The 20467-nt window shown below is 41.9% G+C and overlaps 1 protein-coding gene across 3 annotated transcripts in view; it reads right to left on the bottom strand.

Annotated features, from left to right (window-relative positions):
* Window positions 1-1182: 1182 nt before the first annotated feature.
* oma1 (OMA1 zinc metallopeptidase) overlaps window positions 1183-20467 on the bottom strand; it is a 74669-nt gene continuing 55384 nt past the window's right edge. The window contains exon 9 of one of the 3 annotated variants that reach the window (XM_061888489.1): window positions 1183-1769. Coding sequence is in view for 1 of the 3 variants with exons in the window: in XM_061888490.1 (XP_061744474.1) it covers window positions 10140-10313 (174 nt within the window). In the remaining 2 variants the exon portion in view is untranslated. Of the gene's footprint in view, window positions 1770-9122; window positions 10314-20467 lie in introns of those variants that run through there. The other 2 variants (XM_061888490.1, XM_061888488.1) reach the window with 2 other exon arrangements.

Below are 20467 nucleotides of genomic sequence, written 5' to 3'. Positions count from 1 at the left end.
ACACACACGCTGATAGTCATTGTGAATTTAGAAAGTTTAAAAGAGCTTTTCATAATCCAACAGTCAAAACGGCGTTTTGTCCGTCTGTAGCTTTGATGCTATTTTGTGTCTCCAGGAAGCACCATTTGAATATGAACATAATAATACAACATAAAAGATGCCATAAATTACATACAAAAACGTAAGATTAAAGGGGATCTATTATACAAAAGCAACTTTTCTTACTTGATGGTACCTGCTTGTGTGTATTTAGGGTCCCCATAAGTCCCGGAAACGAAACGCCCTCAGGAAGAGGTGCTTTAAGACACGGCTAGCGAGCTAGCGGCTAAAGTCCAGCCCCAGTCTAAATCAATAATCCTCGTCTCCATGGCGACAAATAAAGTACGTTTCTTTCAAGTACAGGAGGAGGAATAGCAAAATATGCTTCACTACACACCGTAGCTCACCGGCGTCATGTATTCGGTATCATCCACTGAAATGATACCAAATACAGGACCGTATCTATTCGATACTACTATGATTACATCGATATTTTTTAGCATCCCAAAATCTTTTTTTGTTTTTATTTACATTATATTGATAAACTCAGAAAAACTGTCCCTGGACATATGAGGACTTTGAATATGACCTATGTAAGATCCTGTAACTACTTGGTATCGGATCGATACCTAAATTTGTGGTATCATCCAAAACTAATGTAAAGAAGAATAAGTGATTATTACATTTGAACAGAAGTGTAGATAGAAAGTAAATGGGCCCTAGTGTGTGAATGTGAGTGTGAATGTTGTCTGTCTATCTGTGTTGGCCCTGCGATGAGGTGGCGACTTGTCCAGGGTGTACCCTGCCTTCCGCCCGATTGTAGCTGATATAGGCCCCAAAAAGGGAATAAGCGGTAGGAAATGGATGGATGGATGTAGATAGAACATGTTAAAAGAGAAAATAAGCATATATTAACAGTAAATGAACAAGTAGATTAATATATCATTTTTTACTGCTTGTCCTTAATAATGTTGACAAAATAGTAGGTAGATAATATGTTACTGCATATGTCAGCAGCTAAATTAGGAGCCTTTGTTTGTTTATTTACTACTTACACTATTTTATCTAAAGACAATCTTGCAATAAAAAACATATGTTTAATGTACTCTAAGATTTTTTTGTTAAAATAAAGCCAATAATGCAATTTTTTTTGGGTCCCCTTTATTTAGAAAAGTATGGAAATACATTTTGGTACCGGTATGGGGACAACACTAATATGGACTGGTGCAAATATGACACCAGAGATGGACAAGCGGTGCAAAATGAATGGATGGATTGATGCAAATGTGATACTTCAAAGACTTCAAAGAGTATTTATACAGGACATATGAATGGCTTTTAAACCGGTTTGTGCTGGATCTAAAAGTCGCGAATGTGGCTCTGACATTAAAGTCTGAAAAATAGCCGAAATCTTAATTTAGCTACCTGAGCGGCTCAGAAATGGACGTATTGTTACGTTTGACCACGTGTACCTAAGTGCAATTCTGAAGCGAGCTGCACTTTTGGGCGTCCAATGCTGCTGCTTTTTAGTTCGCCATGGCAACAGGAGGAGAGTGATGTAAAAAAAATGTAAATATTGAGGACGAGCAGAAGCCGGAACCATCGACATTGTTAGCGGCAATTTCTGTCTTAGCTGTAAAATATTCTACATTTGTGCATTTTTGAAGCAGGACAGCCAAAAACTCAGGTGCGGGTTGCACTGTGATTACCTCTCCAGCCATCGGGGGGCGCTAAAAAAAAGAAAAATGTTTGTGAAATAAACAATGTTTTTTTTTTGTATGATAATTTCAATTACAATATATTTTATTTAATATATATTTAATAATAATACATTCAATTTGTAAAAAAAAAAAAAACGCTTTACATTGAGCAAACAACCTCAAAGTGCAACAGTGTATTAAAAAAAAAAAGATAAAAATAAGTACAAATAAAAATTAGAACTAGCACGCATACATCTAAAAAAAGGCTTTTTTAAAAAGAAGTTTTTTTAAGCCTTTTTTTAAGCATCCACAGTCTGTGGTGCCCTCAGGTGGTCAGGGAGAGCATTCCACAGACTGGGAGCGTCAGAGCAGAAAGCCAGTTCTTATCCGAAGTGAGGTGGACAAAAAAAAAGAAGAAGATGCGAGACAAAACGGCCTGAGGACAGGATGCTGTTGTTGAACTGCAACAAACATGTTGTGTGTTTTTGTTTAGTTAGCATTTTCTGTCCAAAAAAGTTTGGACCCCCCCCCCCCCCCATTAATAAAATAAAGTGTCAAAAGTATCGATATTTTGATTTCAGAATCGATATTAGAGCATAAATATCTGGTATCGGTATTTCAATATTGATCCGCTCATCACTAATAGACACACACACACAGTGTTAAGTTAAATTAAAGTGCTAATGATTGTCACACACACACTAGGTGTGGCGAAATTATTATCTGCATTTGACCAATCACCCTCGATCACCAAATGGGAGGTGAAGGGAGCAGTGAGCAGCAGCGGTGGCCACGCCCGGGAATCATTTTTGGTGATTTAACCCCCAATTCCAACCCTTGATGCTGAGTACCAAGCAGTGTGTGTGTGTGTGTGTGTGTGTGTGTGTGTGTGTGTGTGTGCCAGAGATGGCCTGTTGTTGTTGATAAGCGCTACACATACACTCACATTTACATATACTCCACCCGGGAGGCATTAAAGATCCCTCAGGACAGACCAAGAGCCACTGCCAAAAAAATTAAAACAATAAAAAAAAAAGTAATTTTTTTGGCGACTTGTCATATTTTGGACCGACATAGCATTCAATTTTGCTTTTAATGCTCCGGAAAAAAAAAAGGTTGATTAAGCGTGAGCCCGAGAAATGTCCAACGACCAAATAAAAAAGGGAATACGACAAAAGTCCACCAGCTGTGCGTGGGATACAATGGCGTCCCGACAGGAAGTGCTCACAGCCTAAATGGAAAAGACTTCCTTGTGGTCTACATAACATGTAATGGTGGTTCTTTGCTCAAAACGTTGCACAGATTATGTTTACCAAAGTCATACTAAAACATTTTGATAGATTTTTGTGTAATGTTCCATATTCTCAATGGAACATTGCGGAAGGGGGGCGTGGCCTGCGGGCCTGCCGCGGAAGACAGCGACAGGTGAGTAGATGGCCCAGGTGGACCTTGTTATCTAATCACCTGTCGCCTTTATTAGCAGCAGCCGAAACGAGACACGTTGTTAGAGTTGGACTGGGAGCCAGAGAGGAGAGAGAGACACTTTTTGTGGTTGGTGCACTATTTAATGAAAATAAAACAGTGTTGTACCCCTGATTTGGGCTCTCGTGGCAGTGTGTGGTGGTCCGAGGAACCCGCTAGAGCAGTGGTCCCCAACCTTTTTGTATCCGCGGACCGGTCAATGCTTAATAATTTGTCCCTTAGTAATTTTTTTTTTTTTTTTCTTGGTCATGAAAAAGGGACATTTTTGTCATGAAAACAACCTCTACAAACATATACAATGCCGGTGTTGTTTACTTGAGTCATGTTGCAGTCTACACTTATTTCTTATGTGTGACTGCCATATACTGGTCACACTTATCATTACACCATGTACCAAATAAAATAGCTTCGAGGTCGGTAAGTACAAACAGAATTATTCCGTGCAATAGGCGCTCCGGGTTATAAGGCGCACTGTCGAGTTATGACGGGGAAAAACATTTTTTTTAAGTGCGCCTTATAGTCCGAAAAATACGGTACTCTCAAAAGCTGCATTTCAGTATTTTGGAATGATAACATAATAAATAATAAAAATAATAATAATAAGAAGAAGACAACTGGCTTAAAAAGCAAGCAAAGAACTAAAGCCAGCCTTTTTGACCCGAGATCCCTCTGGCATCTTACGATGAATACACTTCAAAATCAATAGTATCGAGCAAGAATTGTGGAATGTGTGCAGGGAAAAAGACTACAGAGGAAGAAAGACGGACCTTTGACCATAGCTCTGTTAGCCATCTTGTTCCAGACGGAGGTTGTTGCGTAAGCACAGCAAGCTGGTGGTCGAGCACTGGCGAGGACTATAATATATCTGACCTTTGACCTTTGTCCTTATTCTCGTTCATTACGTAGAATCGTTTGAGCAAAACAAAGTCAAATGGCAACACAAACCCAGTGTATTTATAGACCACAAAGTGATTTACAGAAAATTGAAAGACGGTGGTGAAAGACGGTGGAAACTGAAAATAAAATACTCATACAAGTAATCGATTCAAATTGAAATCATAAAATAAAATAATCATAAAAAACATTATTATTAGGACACGATAACTAGAGTATAAACTACCTACAACTCATTTAAATCCTATTTTTTATGGCCTCAAAGTCCTCCAGTGTCAAAGGGATTATTCCCAAAAATTGTAAACATTTTTATTATTATTATTGTTATTATAAATCTGCAAAAATAAAAAAATTAAACGTTTTCACATTGACGTTTTGGGGTATTGTGTGTAGAATTTTGAGGACATCAATTGAATTCATAAAATAAAATAGTCATAAAAACATTATAATTAGTACACAAAAACTACAGTAAAAAGAACCTACAACTCATTTAAGTCCTTTGTTGTATGCCCTCAAATACCTCCTGTGTTCAAGGGGTTATTCCCTAAATGTTTAAACATTTTTATTAATTTTATTATTATTGTGTTATTTTTTTTTTATACATTTGCAAAAATTAAAAAAAAATTAAACGTTTTCACCTTGTCATTCTGGGGTATTGTGTGTAGAATTTTGAGGACAACAATTGAAATCATAAAATAAAATAAGAACAATTATAATTAGTACACAATAACTAAACAGAATTAAAAACTATCTACAATTTATTTAAACCCTTTTTTCTTTTGGCGTGGCGCAGTGGAAGAGTGGCCGTGCACAACCCGAGGGTCCCTGGTTCAATTCCCACCTAGTACCAACCTCGTCACGTCCGTTGTGTCCTGAGCAAGACACTTCACCCTTGCTCCTGATGGGTGCTGGTTGGCGCCTTGCATGGCAGCTCCCTCCATCAGTGTGTGAATGTGTGTGTGAATGGGTAAATGTGGAAGTAGTGTCAAAGCGCTTTGAGTACCTTGAAGGTAGAAAAGCGCTATACAAGTACAACCCATTTATTATTTATTATCAAAGTCCTCCCATGTCCAAGGGATTATTCCCAAAGATTCTAAACATTTTTATTATATATTTTTTTATTTGTTATTTTTTTTATAAATTTGCAAAAATAAAAGGTTTTCCCATTGTCATTATTGGGTATCGTGTGTAGAATTTTGAGGACATCAATTGAAATCATAAATTAAAATAATCATAAAGACAATTATGAATAGTACAAAAACTATCTACAACTCATTTAAACCCTTTTTTCTTTTGGCCTCAAAGTCTTCCTATGTCCAAGGGATTATCCCCAAAGTTTTTAAACATTTTTATTATAAAAAAATGTTTTATTGTGTTATTTTTTAGAAATTTGCAAAAATAAAACAAATAAAACGTTTTCACGTTGTCATTATTGGGTATTGTGTGTAGAATTTTGAGGACAACAATTGAAATCATAAAATAGAATAATCATTAAAATAATTATGATTAGTACACAATAACTAAACAAGAGTAAAAACTATTGTTGCTTGGACAATAGTATGAGTGTTACTTGGCGTTACATATACACACACACACACACACACACACACACACACACAGAGTGTCCATCAGGTTATTAAAGCAGCAAAGCAACTTATTACTCTGCCTCAGTGCCACTCAATTATTCAGCCAGAGTCCACAGGGAGAGGAGGGGCAGCTCGCTGTGCTACTTACAGCACTAAGTAGGCCAAAGAGACGCCGAGCAAAGTGTGACACACACACACACACACACACACACACACACAACAACGTCACGACCGGTTGAAGCAGCGGATGACACACAATGTAGGAGGACGTTTTGTCATTCAAAGTGTGTGTGAGTCACGCGGCGTGTAAAGCAGACAACTATGTCTGCAGGGGAGAACAACTGAGGAACATCAACCCACCGCCGCCTCCACATCAAAAATCTAAATTTTGGGGTGATAGTACAACCAAACATGTTTGGTTGTACTATCACCTCCTAGTGTCCTTACTCTTAAACGTGTCTTGACAACTAATCACTAATCCAGTCCCGGTCCAGCGGGATCCTCTCCATATTCAATCAATCAATCAATCATAGATTATTTATATAGCCCTAAACCACAAGTGTCTCAAAGGGCTGCACAAGCCAGGACGACATCCTCGGTTCAGATCCCACATCATATTAAAAAGTGCCTGCTTAAAGGCCTACTGAAATGAGATTTTCTTATTTAAACGGGGATAGCAGGTCCATTCTATGTGTCATACTTGATCATTTCGCGATATTGTCATATTTTTGCGGAAAGGATTTAGTAGAGAACAGTTCGCAAATTTTAGTCGCTAATAAAAAAGCCTTGCCTGTACCGGAAGTAGCAGACGATGTGCGCGTGATATCACGGGTTGTGGAGTTCTTCACATCTGAACATTGTTTACAATCATGGCCACCAGCAGCTACAGCGATTCGGACAGAGAAAGCGACAATTTACCCATTAATTTGTGCGAGGATGGAAGATTTGTGGATAAGGAAAGTTAGAGTGAAGCACACAAAAATAAAAAATAAAAGGAAAACGCAGCGGCTCCGGGCGGCAGCAGTGGGACCTTTTCAGATGTAAATAGACACATTTACTAGGATAATTCTGGAAGAGCCCTTATCTGCTTGTTGTTTTAATAGTGTTTTAGTGAGATTGTAAAGACATACCTGAAAGTTGGATGGCTGCGGTAAACGCCAGAGAAGCCGATGGAGGAGCCAAGATCACAGCTGCCTTTTTGAGCTGCAGGAGGACGCAATCTCCGTTCATGTCTCCGCTAAGAGTCGACTTAATATCACAATTTTCCCATCCAAAAACTTGCTGGTTGACGTAGAGAAACATGTTCCCTTGACCGCTCTGTGTTAAAGCTTCACAACAAACAAAGAAACACCGGCTGTGTCTAAGTTGCTAAAGGCAGCTGCAATCCACCGCTTTCCACCAAACGCATTCTTCTTTGACGTCTCCATTATTTATTAAACAAATTGCAAAAGATTCAGCAACACAGACGTCCAAATTACTGTGTAATTATGCGATGAAAAGAGATGACTTTTAGCCGTAAGTGGTGCTGGGCTAATATGTCCGCTACAACCCGAGACGTCTCACGCAGGCGTCATCATTCCGCGACGTTTTCAACAAGAAACTCCGCTGGAAATTTTAAATTGCAATTTAGTAAACTAAAGCGGCCGTATTGGCATGTGTTGGAATGTTAATATTTCATCATTGATATATAAACTATCAGACTGCGTGGTCGGTAGTAGTGGGTTTCAGTAGGCCTTTAAATTTCACGCGGAAGTATCATGCTAAAACGTCGCGGTATGATGACGCGTGCACGTGACGTCACGCATTGTAGAGGACATCTTGTTCCAGCACCGTTCCCAGCTATAAGTCGTCTGTTTTCATCGCATAATTCGACAGTATTCTGGACATCTGTGTTGCTGAATCTTTGGCAATTTGTTCAATGAATAATGGAGACGTCAAAGAAGAAAGCTGTAGGTGAGAAGCCGTGTAATGCGGCCGCTTTTAGCAACACAAACACAGCCGGTGTTTCATTGTTTACATTCCCGAAAGATGACGGTGAAGCTTTACTATGGAACAGAGCGGTCAAGCGAACACGGTTGGATTGGACCACACACACAAAGTACAGTGTATTATGCGGCTATCATTCTGAAAGATCTTGTTTCGAAGAGGGTCCCTTGCGAAGGGCAGGGACGGGCATTGCCACCACCCGTCGACTGGTGCTCAAGATAGGTGCGGAGCCGACCTTCAGGTTGTACAGGTACAACCACATAATCTCACTAAACAATAGTAACACAATAAGCAGATAAGGGATTTTCCGGAATTATCCTAGTAAATTTGTCTAATAACATCTGAATCGCTCCCGCTGCCCTCGTCTTTTTTTTCTTCTAGTCCTTCACTCTCACTTTCCTCATCCACGAATCTTTCATCCTCGCTCAAATTAATGGGGAAATCGTCGCTTTCTCGGTCCGAATCACTGTCGCTGCTGGTGGCCATGATTGTAAACAATGTTCAGATGTGAGGAGCTCCACTACCTGTGACGTCACGCGCACATCGTCTGCTACTTCCGGTACAGGCAAGGCTTTTTTTATCAGCACCAAAAGTTGCAAAATTTATCGTCGATGTTCTCTACTAAATCCTTTCAGCAAAAATATGGCAATATCGCGAAATGATCAAGTATGACACATAGAATGGACCTGCTAACCCCGTTTGAATAAGAAAATCTCATTTCAGTAGGCCTTTAAAACTTTTGGTGGACAAAATGAGACCGAGAAGGAGTGGCATAAAACATGTCTTTCTGTGGCAGCGTCGGAGAAAGTTATACATGTAAAAAATTTGTTGAGTCACAGTCCACACAAAGGTGAGTTCAAATGCCGCTGAAATTAGTAGGACAAAACGGCGCTCGCCAAATATTCTCATCAGTGAAGCACAAACTTATCAAACAGAGGGCTTTTCTAACAATTAGGAAGGTTTGTGTCGTGTTTGTAGTGGAATTTCTGACTTTGTGACTGTTTTAGTCCAAAAAGAAAGTCTATCTAAAAGCCTCTGAACCTCTGCCGAGCACACGTAGGGAAAGTTGAGTTTGTGGTCGCTCTGACCATTCTAAGAAATGTTTTGACTATTTGTTACGACTAAGGGATCCACTGTTGCTTTGGAGCCAACAGTTGCAAAACAACAAGACCTTGACACATGAGGGAAACATATAAAAAGCCAGGAGACCAATATTTGATATGATTTTGCATGATTCTGAATCCTTCGGAGGATGCTGTCTGCCATTCAATCCAACTTGTACTTTTGAATATGTGTAAATAAAACTTTTGTACTAAAACCACTTTGTTTGCAGTTTAAGCTTCGGACCATTCCACCACAACAACAAAATGTTACGACTCGGAGTAAGGAGAGGACCCAGATGCAGAGAAGAAGTTCTTTTATTTTGAAACAAAAAGTTTTTCACAAGAATAATCAACACGCGGAAAAATAATTCCGAGGATAAGAATTAACTTAAAATCACTCCACAAAAATAAGGAGGAATACTAATCTAAGGAAAGTCTAACAAAAAAGAATATTAATAAGAATAAACGAAAAGCGCTCCAACAGGAGGAAAAAACACCAAAACGACCTACATATAAACACTAACTATCCATCCATCCATTTTCTACCGCTTATTCCCTTTCGGGGTCGCGGGGGGCGCTGGCGCCTATCTCAGCTACAACGGGCGGAAGGCGGGGTACACCCTGGACAAGTCGCCACCTCATCGCAGGGCCTAAACATTAACTATAAATAACAAAATATCACTCAATCAATGAGGCAATAAATTTGAAATTTGGAAAAACAAAAACTCGCCAATTAGGAAGACGAAGGATAATCAAGGACGCTCGAAGGAGGAAAAAGTCAACTCAAAATTACAACAAAAACTAGGGTAACTAGTGTGATAGCAAAATTGCTTGTACTCGTTTTAATTGAACGGGTCGCCAAAAGTTGTTTATTGGGCTCAGGAATGTGACACTTAGCAAGAGATCTATAATCTGATCAAGCTCTGTCTCCTGTCTCTTTGATGTAACATGTGGACTTTAGTTGACCTGGGCATATGTGTCATTTATTCTTGACACCCAACAGAGCTAAATTGGTCCCCTTTCCTGAGTTACACCCCGCCCCCCCCCTTTCTGGGCAAACGACACCCTCTCCTTCTTCACAGGACTTTGGGTATTCATTCCACTGGTGTACTGTATGTAAATGAGCATGGAGGGTGGGACTTCTGAGAATGTATAATTGTCATGTCAAATTCTAAAGGAGTTAGAACAAGCTGGAACGAACGGATGTGTCGTTCTGGTTTGGTCTCGCTTAGCAAAGCTTGTTATTATTTGTTTGTTACATTAATAAATCATTTTAAAGCTATTTGTCACTTAAGGATCGTCTTTAAGAAATGTCCACGACACTAGGAAAACAGGAGCAAGACAAGGAGCTAATCAAGGACATGGACATGGACGCTAGAAAGGCACGATAGACGAGACCATCTGGCAAAGGACAAACGGTGAAGCGAGCTTAAATAGGATGTGGGAATGATGGGGAACAGGTGGAAACAATCAGGAATCATGGATGACGTCAGACTGGTGACACAAGAGGAAGGGCCCGTGGTCTGAAACAAGAGAGTGGCTTTTCAAAATAAAACACTTAAATCACAAGACAGAAAAACCAAGACAAGACTTCACAAAAAACATTTTCACTCCTGCTTTTAACCGACAAGAAGAAATCATTTTTAATGTATCCCGCGGAACAAACACGTCAGTACGTTGCCCTTCAACACATCAATGGAAACCATGGCAACAAGACAGCAAAAGGACAGACCAGTGTGACAAACATTAGCATTGACGGCGTTAAAGGGGAACATTATCACAATTTCAAAAGGGTTAAAAACAATAAAAATCAGTTCCCAGTGGTATGTTGTATTTTTTGAAGCTTTTTTCCAAAATTTTACCGGTCTCCGAATATCCCTAAAAAAAAGCTTTAAAGTGCTTGATTTTCGCTATTTGCGATGCGACTGTCCATTTCCCTGTGACATCATACAGTGCTGCCAATGTAAACAAACAACGGCGAATAGCACAGCAAGATATAGCGACATTAGCTCGGATTCAGACTCGGATTTCAGCGGCTTATGGGATTCAATAGATAACGCATGTATTGAAACGGATGGTTGGAGTATGAAAGTATTGAAGAAGAAACTGAAGCTATTGAGCGAATAGCTATTGACGCTATTCATAGCCATAGCGTGGCCGAACAGCTGCGTTAGCATCGCCGGTAAAATGTGCGGACCAAACGATCAGGACTTTCGCATCTTGTGACACTGGAGCAACTTAAATCCGTCGATTGGTAAGTGTTTGTTTCGCATTAAATGTGGGTGGAAGGAAACGTAATATAGTTACAAATGCATCTGCAGGTTATCCATACATCTCTGTGCCATGTCTGCTTTAGCACGGCCGGTAAATAGCATGTTAGCGTCGATTAGCATAGCATGTTAGCATCGATTAACTGGCAGTCACGCCGTGACCAAATATGTCTGATTAGCACATAAGTCAACATCAACAAAACTCACCTTTGTGATTTTGTTGAATTTATCATTGCAAATGCATCTGCAGGTTATCCATACATCTCTGTGCCATGTCTGCCTTAGCATCGCCGGTCAAATGTGGAGACACTCTGGCACATTCAATGGGGGTCTGGCGGCAGACACTTTCGCATCTTGGGGCCAGTGGTGCAACTTGAATCCCTCCCTTTTAGTGTTGTTACACCCTCCGACAACACACCGACGAGGCATGATGTCTCCAAGGTTCCAAAAAATAGTCGAAAATACGGAAAATAACAGAGCTGAGACCCAATGTTTACAATGGGTAGAAAATGAAAATGGCGGCTGTATTACCTCGGCGACGTCACGTTCTGACGTCATCACCTCCAGAGCGATAAACAGAAAGGCGTTTAATTCGCCAAAATTCACCCATTTAGAGTTCGGAAATCGGTTAAAAAAAATACATGGTCTATTTTCTGCAACATCAAAGTATATATTGACGCTTACATATGTCTGGTGATAATGTTCCCCTTCAATGGATCAAAGTGAAAAGAACCCTGCTGGTGTTATTTGATGAACTTTGGTAAGTCATGCAAGCGCCATGAAAAAGTAGTATGTCAAATGTAATATTACAGAAAGGAGACACAAATACACGCACGCACACGCTAGGATTAGGTTGTGAATTTATTCTAATGTATTCCAGGCTTAATCCCGCACATATCCCTGGTAAGTAGCTGTAAGCAGACACAAGCGCATTCGCTCACGATCTGGCCCCCATTAACACGCACGTTGTGATAAGAACCCCCCACTGAACAAACAGGAGTCCCATATAATGATTGTTTCTCTTTCTGTGTTTGGTGCACATTTGTACTATTCCTAGTGTACTCTAATGCGGAGGGTTTTCATTAAAAAAAAATGCTGGAATGACTAGTAATACAAACCCCGTTTCCATTTGAGTTGGGAAATATAAATATTTCCGTTTAAATGTAAATATAAACGGAATACAATGATTTGCAAATCATTTTCAACCCATATTCAGTTGAATATGCTACAAACACAACATATTTGCTGTTCAAACTCATGAACATTTTTTTGCAAATAATCATTAACTTTAAAATTTGATGCCAGCAACACGTGACAAAGAAGTTGGGAAAGTTGGCAATAAATACTGATAAAGTTGAGGAATGCTCATCAAACACTTATTTGGAACCTCCCACAGGTGTGCAGGCTAATTGGGTACAGGTATAAAAACAGCTTCCCAAAAAATGTTCAGTCTTTCACAAGAAAGGGGCAAGGTACACCTCTTTGTCCACAAATGCATGAGCAAATAGTCAAACAGTTTAAGAACAATGTTTCTCAAAGTGCAATTGCAAAATATTTTGGGATTTCAACATCTACGGTCCATAATATCATCAAAAGGTTCAGAGAATCTGGAGAAATCACTCCACGTAAGCGGCATGGCCGGAAACCAACATTGAATGACCGTGACCTTCGATCTTTCAGGCGGCACTGTATCAAAAACCGACATCAATCTCTAAAGGATATCACCACATGGGCTCAGGAACACTTCAGAAAACCACTGTCACAAAATACAGTTCGTCGCTACATCTTTAAGTGCAAGTTAAAGTTCTACTATGCAAAGTGAAAGCCATTTATCAACAACATCCAGAAACGCCGCCGGCTTCTCTGGGCCCGGGATCATCTCAGATGGACTGATGCAAAGTGGAAAAGTGTTCTGTGGTATGACGAGTCCACATTTCGAATTGTGTTTGGAAATATTCAACATTGTGTCACCCGGACCAAAGGGGAAGCGAACCATCCAGACTGTTATCGACGCAAAGTTCAAAAGCCAGCATCTGTGATGGTATGAGGGTGCATTAGTTCCCAAGGCATGAGTAACTTACACATCTGTGAAGGCACCATTAATGCTGAAAGGTGCATACAGGTTTTGGAACAACATATGCTGCCATCTAAGCGCTGTCTTTTTCATGGACGCCCCTGCTTATTTCAGCAAGACAATGCCAAGCCACATTCAGCACGTTACAACAGCGTGGCTTTGTAAAAAAAAAGAGTGCGGGTACTTTCCTGGCCCACCAGACCTGTCTCCTATGGAAAATGTGTGGCGCATTATGAAGCGTAAAATACGTTAGCGGAGACCCCGGACTGTTGAACGACTGAAGCTCTACATAAAACAAGAATGGGAAAGAATTCCACTTTCAAAGCTTCAACAATTAGTTTCCTCAGTTCCCAAACGTTTATTGAGTGTTGTTAAAAGAAAAGGTGATGTAACACAGTGGTGAACATGCCCTTTCCCAACTACTTTGGCACGTGTTGCAGCCATGAAGTTCTAAGTTAATTATAATTTGCACAAAAAAAAATAAGTTTATGAGTTTGAACGTCGAATACGTTGTCTTTGTAGTGCATTCAATTGAATATGGGTTGAAAAGGAATTCCAAATCATTGTATTCCGTTTATATTTACACCAAACACAATTTCCCAACTCATATGGAAACAGGGTTTGTACTATGAAAATCATCAATCATATATACACTATATTGCCAAAAGTATTTGGCCACCCATCCAAATGATGAGAAGTAGGTGTCCTAATCACTAGGTCCGGTGTATAATATCAAGCATTTAGGCATGGAGACTATGAAAGAATGGGCTGCTCTCAGTGATTTTCAGCAAGGAACTCTCATAGGATGCCACCTGTGCAACAAATCAAGTCGTGAAATTTCTTCACTCCTAAGTACTCCAAAGTCAACTGTGGGCTTTATTATAAGAACAATTGAAGAGTTTGGAAACAACAGTAACAAAGCCACCAAGTGGTAGGCCAACCTAAACTGACAGAGGGGTCTGCGGATGCTGAAGCGCATAGTCCAAAGACTTTCTGCACAGTGATAAAATAATTATGTGTAAGTTATCACACAACTCTTATGCTTAAAGACTGTTGCTATAGTTATTATGAATTGTGCAGAAGTTGTACTTTTCTATCTGTGCAAAGCGAGTCATCTCGTATCAGTGTTTGTTTCCAGAATCGGCCTGTTGACTGCCAAGGGCGAACATCGAGTGCCGCGATGCAGACAGAGCAGAGACAGGGCGATATCAGGAGTGTCAGCACATTTGCATTTCATTAATAGTCATATATTGTGTCTAATTGGGACTGCTGAGATTACTCCCCTTCCTTCAGCAGCAGCCTCAGTGATGTAACCAGGGACCTCACCAAATAATTAGAGGAGCACATGGGCAGGATTTTAGAGCGTAGGTTGTTTCTGTAACTAGTACAGCCCAAACGTCTCTCCTCATTGAGCCAAATTAAACTCTGTCCCTGCATGATTCCTTGCTTCTTGTCTGTTTAATAGATGTCATCAGTGTTAGAACTTGACAACAGTCAGTTGCTACAGAGCTCCAAACTTCATGTGACCTTCCAATTAGCCCACGTACAGTACGCAGAGATCTTCATGGAATGGGTTTCCATGGCCGAATAGCTGCATCTAAGCCATACATCACCAAGTCCAATGCAAAGCGTGGGATGCAGTGGTGTAAAGCACGTCGCCACTGAACTCTAGAGCAGTGGAGACTCATTCTCTTGAGTGATGAATCATGCTTTTCCATCTGACAATCTGATGGAGGCTACATTTCAGACTGCACTGGTGGTGGAGGAGGAATTATGGTGTGGGGTTGGTTTTTCAAGGGTTGGGCTTGGCCCCTTAGTTCCAGGAAAAGGAACTTTGAATGCTCCAGGATGCCAAACTTTTTGGACAATTCCATGCGATTTCACTTCAAGTTCATATGTAAATATTTTTGGCAATATAGTGGGACTGGACCCTCTTCCACTCTGGCGTTGCCGGCAGTGAGAGGCGACGGGCTGGGGTGGCAATTCTGGTTGCCCCCCGGCTCAAAGCCTGTACGTTTGAGTTCAACCCAGTGGACGAGAGGGTAGCTTCCCTTCGCCTTCGGGTGGGGGGACGGGTCCTGACTGTTGTTTGTGCTTACGCACCAAACAGCAGTTCAGAATACCCACCCTTTTTGGGTACACTCGAGGGAGTACTGGAAAGTGCTCCTCCGGGTGATTCCCTTGTCCTACTGGGAGACTTCAACGCTCATGTTGGCAACGACAGTGAAACCTGGAGAGGCGTGATTGGGAAGAATGGTCGCCCGGATCTAAACCCGAGTGGTGTTTTGTTATTGGACTTTTGTGCTCGTCACAGTTTGTCGATAACAAACACCATGTTCAAACATAAGGGTGTCCATATGTGCACTTGGCACCAGGACACCCTAGGCCGCAGTTCCATGATCGACTTTGTAGTTGTGTCATCGGATTTGCGGCCTTATGTTTTGGACACTCGGGTGAAGAGAGGGGCGGAGCTTTCTACCGATCACCACCTGGTGGTGAGTTGGCTGCGATGGTGGGGGAGGATGCCGGACAGACCTGGCAGGCCCAAGCGCATTGTGAGGGTCTGCTGGGAACGTCTGGCAGAGTCTCCTGTCAGAGAGAGTTTCAATTCACACCTCCGGGAGAACTTTGAACATGTCACGAGGGAGGTGCGGGACATTGAGTCCGAGTGGACCATGTTCCGAACCTCTATTGTCGAGGCGGCTGATTGGAGCTGTGGCCGCAAGGTTGTTGGTGCCTGTCGTGGCGGTAATCCCAGAACCCGTTGGTGGACACCAGCAGTGAGGGATGCCGTCAAGCTGAAGAAGGAGTCCTATCGGGTTCTTTTGGCTCATAGGACTCCGGAGGCAGTGGACGGGTACCGACGGGCCAAGCGGTGTGCAGCTTTAGCGGTCGCGGAGGCAAAAACTCGGACATGGGAAGAGTTCGGGGAAGCCATGGAAAACGACTTCCGGACGGCTTCGAAGCGATTCTGGACCACCATACGGCGCCTCAGGAAGGGGAAGCAGTGCACTATCAACACCGTGTATGGTGCGGATGGTGTTCTGCTGACTTCGACTGCGGATGTTGTGGATCGGTGGAGGGAATACTTCGAAGACCTCCTCAATCCCACCAACACGTCTTTCTTTGAGGAAGCGGTGCCTGGGGAATCTGTAGTGGACTCTCCTATTTCTGGGGCTGAGGTCGCTGAGGTAGTTAAAAAGCTCCTCGGCGGCAAGGCCCCGGGGGTGGATGAGATCCGCCCGGAGTTCCTTAAGGCTCTGGATGCTGTGGGGCTGTCTTGGTTGACAAGACTCTGCAGCATCGCGTGGACATCGGGGGCGGTACCTCTGGATTGGCAGACCGGGGTGGTGGTCCCTCTCTTTAAGAAGGGGGACCGGAGGGTGTGTTCCAACTATCGTGGGATCACACTCCTCAGCCTTCCCGGTAAGGTTTATTCAGGTGTACTGGAGAGGAGGCTTCGCCGGATAGTCGAACCTCGGATTCAGGAGGAACAGTGTGGTTTTCGTCCTGGTCGTGGAACTGTGGACCAGCTCTATACTCTCGGCAGGGTTCTTGAGGGTGCATGGGAGTTTGCCCAACCAGTCTACATGTGCTTTGTGGACTTGGAGAAGGCATTCGACTGTGTCCCTCGGGAAGTCCTGTGGGGAGTGCTCAGAGAGTATGGGGTATCGGAATGTCTTATTGTGGCAGTCCGCTCCCTGTATGATCAGTGTCAGAGCTTGGTCCGCATTGCTGGCAGTAAGTCGGACACGTTTCCAGTGAAGGTTGGACTCCGCCAAGGCTGTCCTTTGTCACCGATTCTGTTCATAACTTTTATGGACAGAATTTCTAGGCGCAGCCAAGGCGTTGAGGGGTTCCGGTTTGGTGGCCACGGGATTAGGTCTCTGCTTTTTGCGGATGATGTGGTCCTGATGGCTTCATCTGGCCGGGATCTTCAGCTCTCACTGGATCGGTTCGCAGCCGAGTGTGAAGCGACCGGAATGAGAATCAGCACCTCCAAGTCCGAGTCCATGGTTCTCGCCCGGAAAAGGGTGGAGTGCCATCTCCGGGTTGGGGAGGAGACCCTGCCCCAAGTGGAGGAGTTCAAGTACCTAGGAGTCTTGTTCACGAGTGGGGGAAGAGTGGATCGTGAGATCGACAGGCGGATCGGTGAGGCGTCTTCAGTAATGCGGACGTTGTATCGATCCGTTGTGGTGAAGAAGGAGCTGAGCCGGAAGGCAAAGCTCTCAATTTACCGGTCGATCTACGTTCCCATCCTCACCTATGGTCATGAGCTTTGGGTCATGACCGAAAGGATAAGATCACGGGTACAAGCGGCCGAAATGAGTTTCCTCCGCCGGGTGGCGGGGCTCTCCCTTAGAGATAGGGTGGGAAGCTCTGCCATCCGGGAGGAGCTCAACGTAAAGCCGCTGCTCTTCCACATCGAGAGGAGCCAGATGAGGTGGTTCGGGCATCTGGTCAGGATGCCACCCAAACGCCTCCCTAGGGAGGTGTTTAGGGCACGTCCAGCTGGTAGGAGGCCACGGGGAAGACCCAGGACACGTTGGAAAGACTATGTCTCCCGGCTGGCCTGGGAACGCCTCGGGATCCCCCGGGAAGAGCTAGACGAAGTGGCTGGAGATAGGGAAGTCTGGGCTTCCCTGCTTAGGCTGCTGCCCCCGCGACCCGACCTCGGATAAGCGGAAGATGATGGATGGATGGATGGATGGAATATAGTGTATGTCCATCCATTATCTACCGCGTGTCCCTTTCGTGGTCGCGAGAGAGTACTGGAGCCTATCTCAGCTGCATTTGGGCGTATATATAAAATATAAAAGATAATCATATACATGATGATTGATTGATAGATTGATACTATGAAAATGATTGTAACAGCCACTAAGTCTCATTGCAGCCATAAGCTGTGGTTTTACACTTTTTACTGGTGTTTGCCTCCCTGTTGCTCCCGCCGTCATGTCAGAGGAGCGTTTATTCAAATGTAGATCAAGTGTGACAGACAGGCAGGCAGATGTGTGCGCTCGTGTAGCTGACAGCCGAGAGGATCGATGCAGTCAGTCGTAAGCACTGCGTTCACGTCCTAATCTCTAATAGCATCACACACACACACACACACACACACACAGATCAACATGATAAGTGAGCAAGTCCATTAGAGGAAAACCTGTATGTGGAGTTCAATGAAAATATCAAGATGACCCCGTGCTAAAACATTTCAAATATCTCAAGTTACAGTACTTGAATGTACTGTTAATGCTAACGCTGTACTCCAGCTGTGTTATTTTTTTGTCTCTATCCAAAACACAAATCCTTTTCTTTTTTTTTAAATAAAAAAATTAAATTAAATTTAAATAAATGTAACCCTTAATGATTTGGAGATATATGCTGTACATTGAAGAAGTATGTTAACTGTAAAAGTCATGCTACTTTAAGGGAAAGTAGTAGCATAGGTTTTGTATTGTTCCCAAGTTGTTGACCAATGAAAACTATATCTCCACTTTTTTTTTTGCTTAATCCCATAGACAGAAAAAAACTATATATATATATACACATACTACACATATATACATATACAAACATATACACACACACATATATATATATATATATATCTGTCTTGATTGGATTATCCAGAGAATAGTGCTCGATACCGTGGTAGAGCGCGATATGTATGTGTGAGAAAAATCACAAGACTACTTCATCTCTACAGAAGTGTTTCATGAGGGGTTCCCTCAATCATCAGGAGATTTTAATGGAAGCATTCACATAGAATGGTTTGTATAGGGCACAGAGTGGGTGGGTACAGGCAGGCGTAGGGTGTGGTGATTGGCTCATGTGTTACCTGGGAGGTGTTTCCGTCTGTGACGGCATGTTGATATGATTTCACTGCGCTTGTTGAGGGGGGACAGGTCTGGATGATATATAATAAACAGTTTCTCTTTTAAGCATAGGTTGCATCTTTTATTACCACTGTTTTAAGGTGTGCTGGATGCATCCAGCATTAAAAGAGAAACTGTTTATTATACATCATCCAGACCCGTCATCCCTCAACAAGCGCAGTGAAATCATATCAACATGCCGTCACAGACGGAAACACCTCCTAGGTAACACATGAGCCAATCTAAAAGAAATAATAATTTGTCTTTGTTAGAAATATAGCTTGGTCCAATTTGTTATATATTCTAACAAAGTGCAGATTGGATTTTAACCTATTTAAAACATGTCATCAAAATTTTAAAATTAATCTTAATCAGTAAAAATTACTAATGATGTTCCAAAAAAAATGTTTTTATTTTTTTCAAAAAGATTCGAATTAGCTACTTTTTCTCTTTATTTTTTTCGGTTGAATTTTTAATTTTAAAGAGTCGAAATTGAAGAACTACGTTTCAAAAGTGAATTTTCTTTTTTTTTCATGTTTTCTCCTCTTTTAAACTGTTCAATTAAGTGTTTTTTTATAGATGTATTTATGAAAGGTAAATTGAGCAAATTAGCCATTTCTGGCAATTTATTTAAGTGTGTACCAAACTGGTAGCCCTTCGTATTAATCAGTACCCAAGAAGTAGCTCTTGGTTTCAAAAAGCTTGGTGACCCCTGGCTTAGTTGATGCAGTTTGATTTTTACACCAAAAGTCCTTTGTGACGTCTGCAAAAGCCGGAAATCAAACCCGTGCAATCCGCTCAAAAGGCAGCGGCATCAACAGCACAATATAAAACACAGCCAATGCTAAAACTTGGAGCGGTATAGCTCGGTTGGTAGAGTGGCCGTGCCAGCAACATTAGGGTTCCAGGTTCGATCCCCGCTTCCGCCATCCTACTCACTGCCGTTGTGTCCTTGGGCAAGACACTTTACCCACCTGCTCCCAGTGCCACCCACACTGGTTTACATATAAAAATTAGATATTGGGTTTCACTATGTAAAAGCGGTATATAAATACAATTCAATTAAAAAAAAAAACAACAACTTTATAGGATGCTAACGCAAAATTCAGCAGTCCAGTTACAAAGCAACTATCTCCTAATATATATATATATATATATATATATATATATATATATATATATATATATATAATGTTTTTTATTAATTTTAAACCCCAAATATATGCAACCCCATTGTAACAGGAGCTTAAAGGCCTACTGAAATGAGATTTTCTTATTTAAACGGTGTCATACTTGATCATTTCGCGATATTGCCATATTTTTGCTGAAAGGATTTAGTAGAGAACATCCACGATAAAGTTCACAACTTTTGGTCGTTAATAAAAAAGCCTTGCCTGTACCGGAAGTAGCAGACGATGTGCACGTGACATCACGGGTTGTGGAGCTCCTCACAT

Source organism: Nerophis ophidion, linkage group LG26 (assembly GCF_033978795.1).
Source record: "Nerophis ophidion isolate RoL-2023_Sa linkage group LG26, RoL_Noph_v1.0, whole genome shotgun sequence".
Lineage (NCBI taxonomy): Eukaryota > Metazoa > Chordata > Actinopteri > Syngnathiformes > Syngnathidae > Nerophis > Nerophis ophidion.
This window is presented reverse-complemented; position numbering and strand designations above follow the sequence as displayed.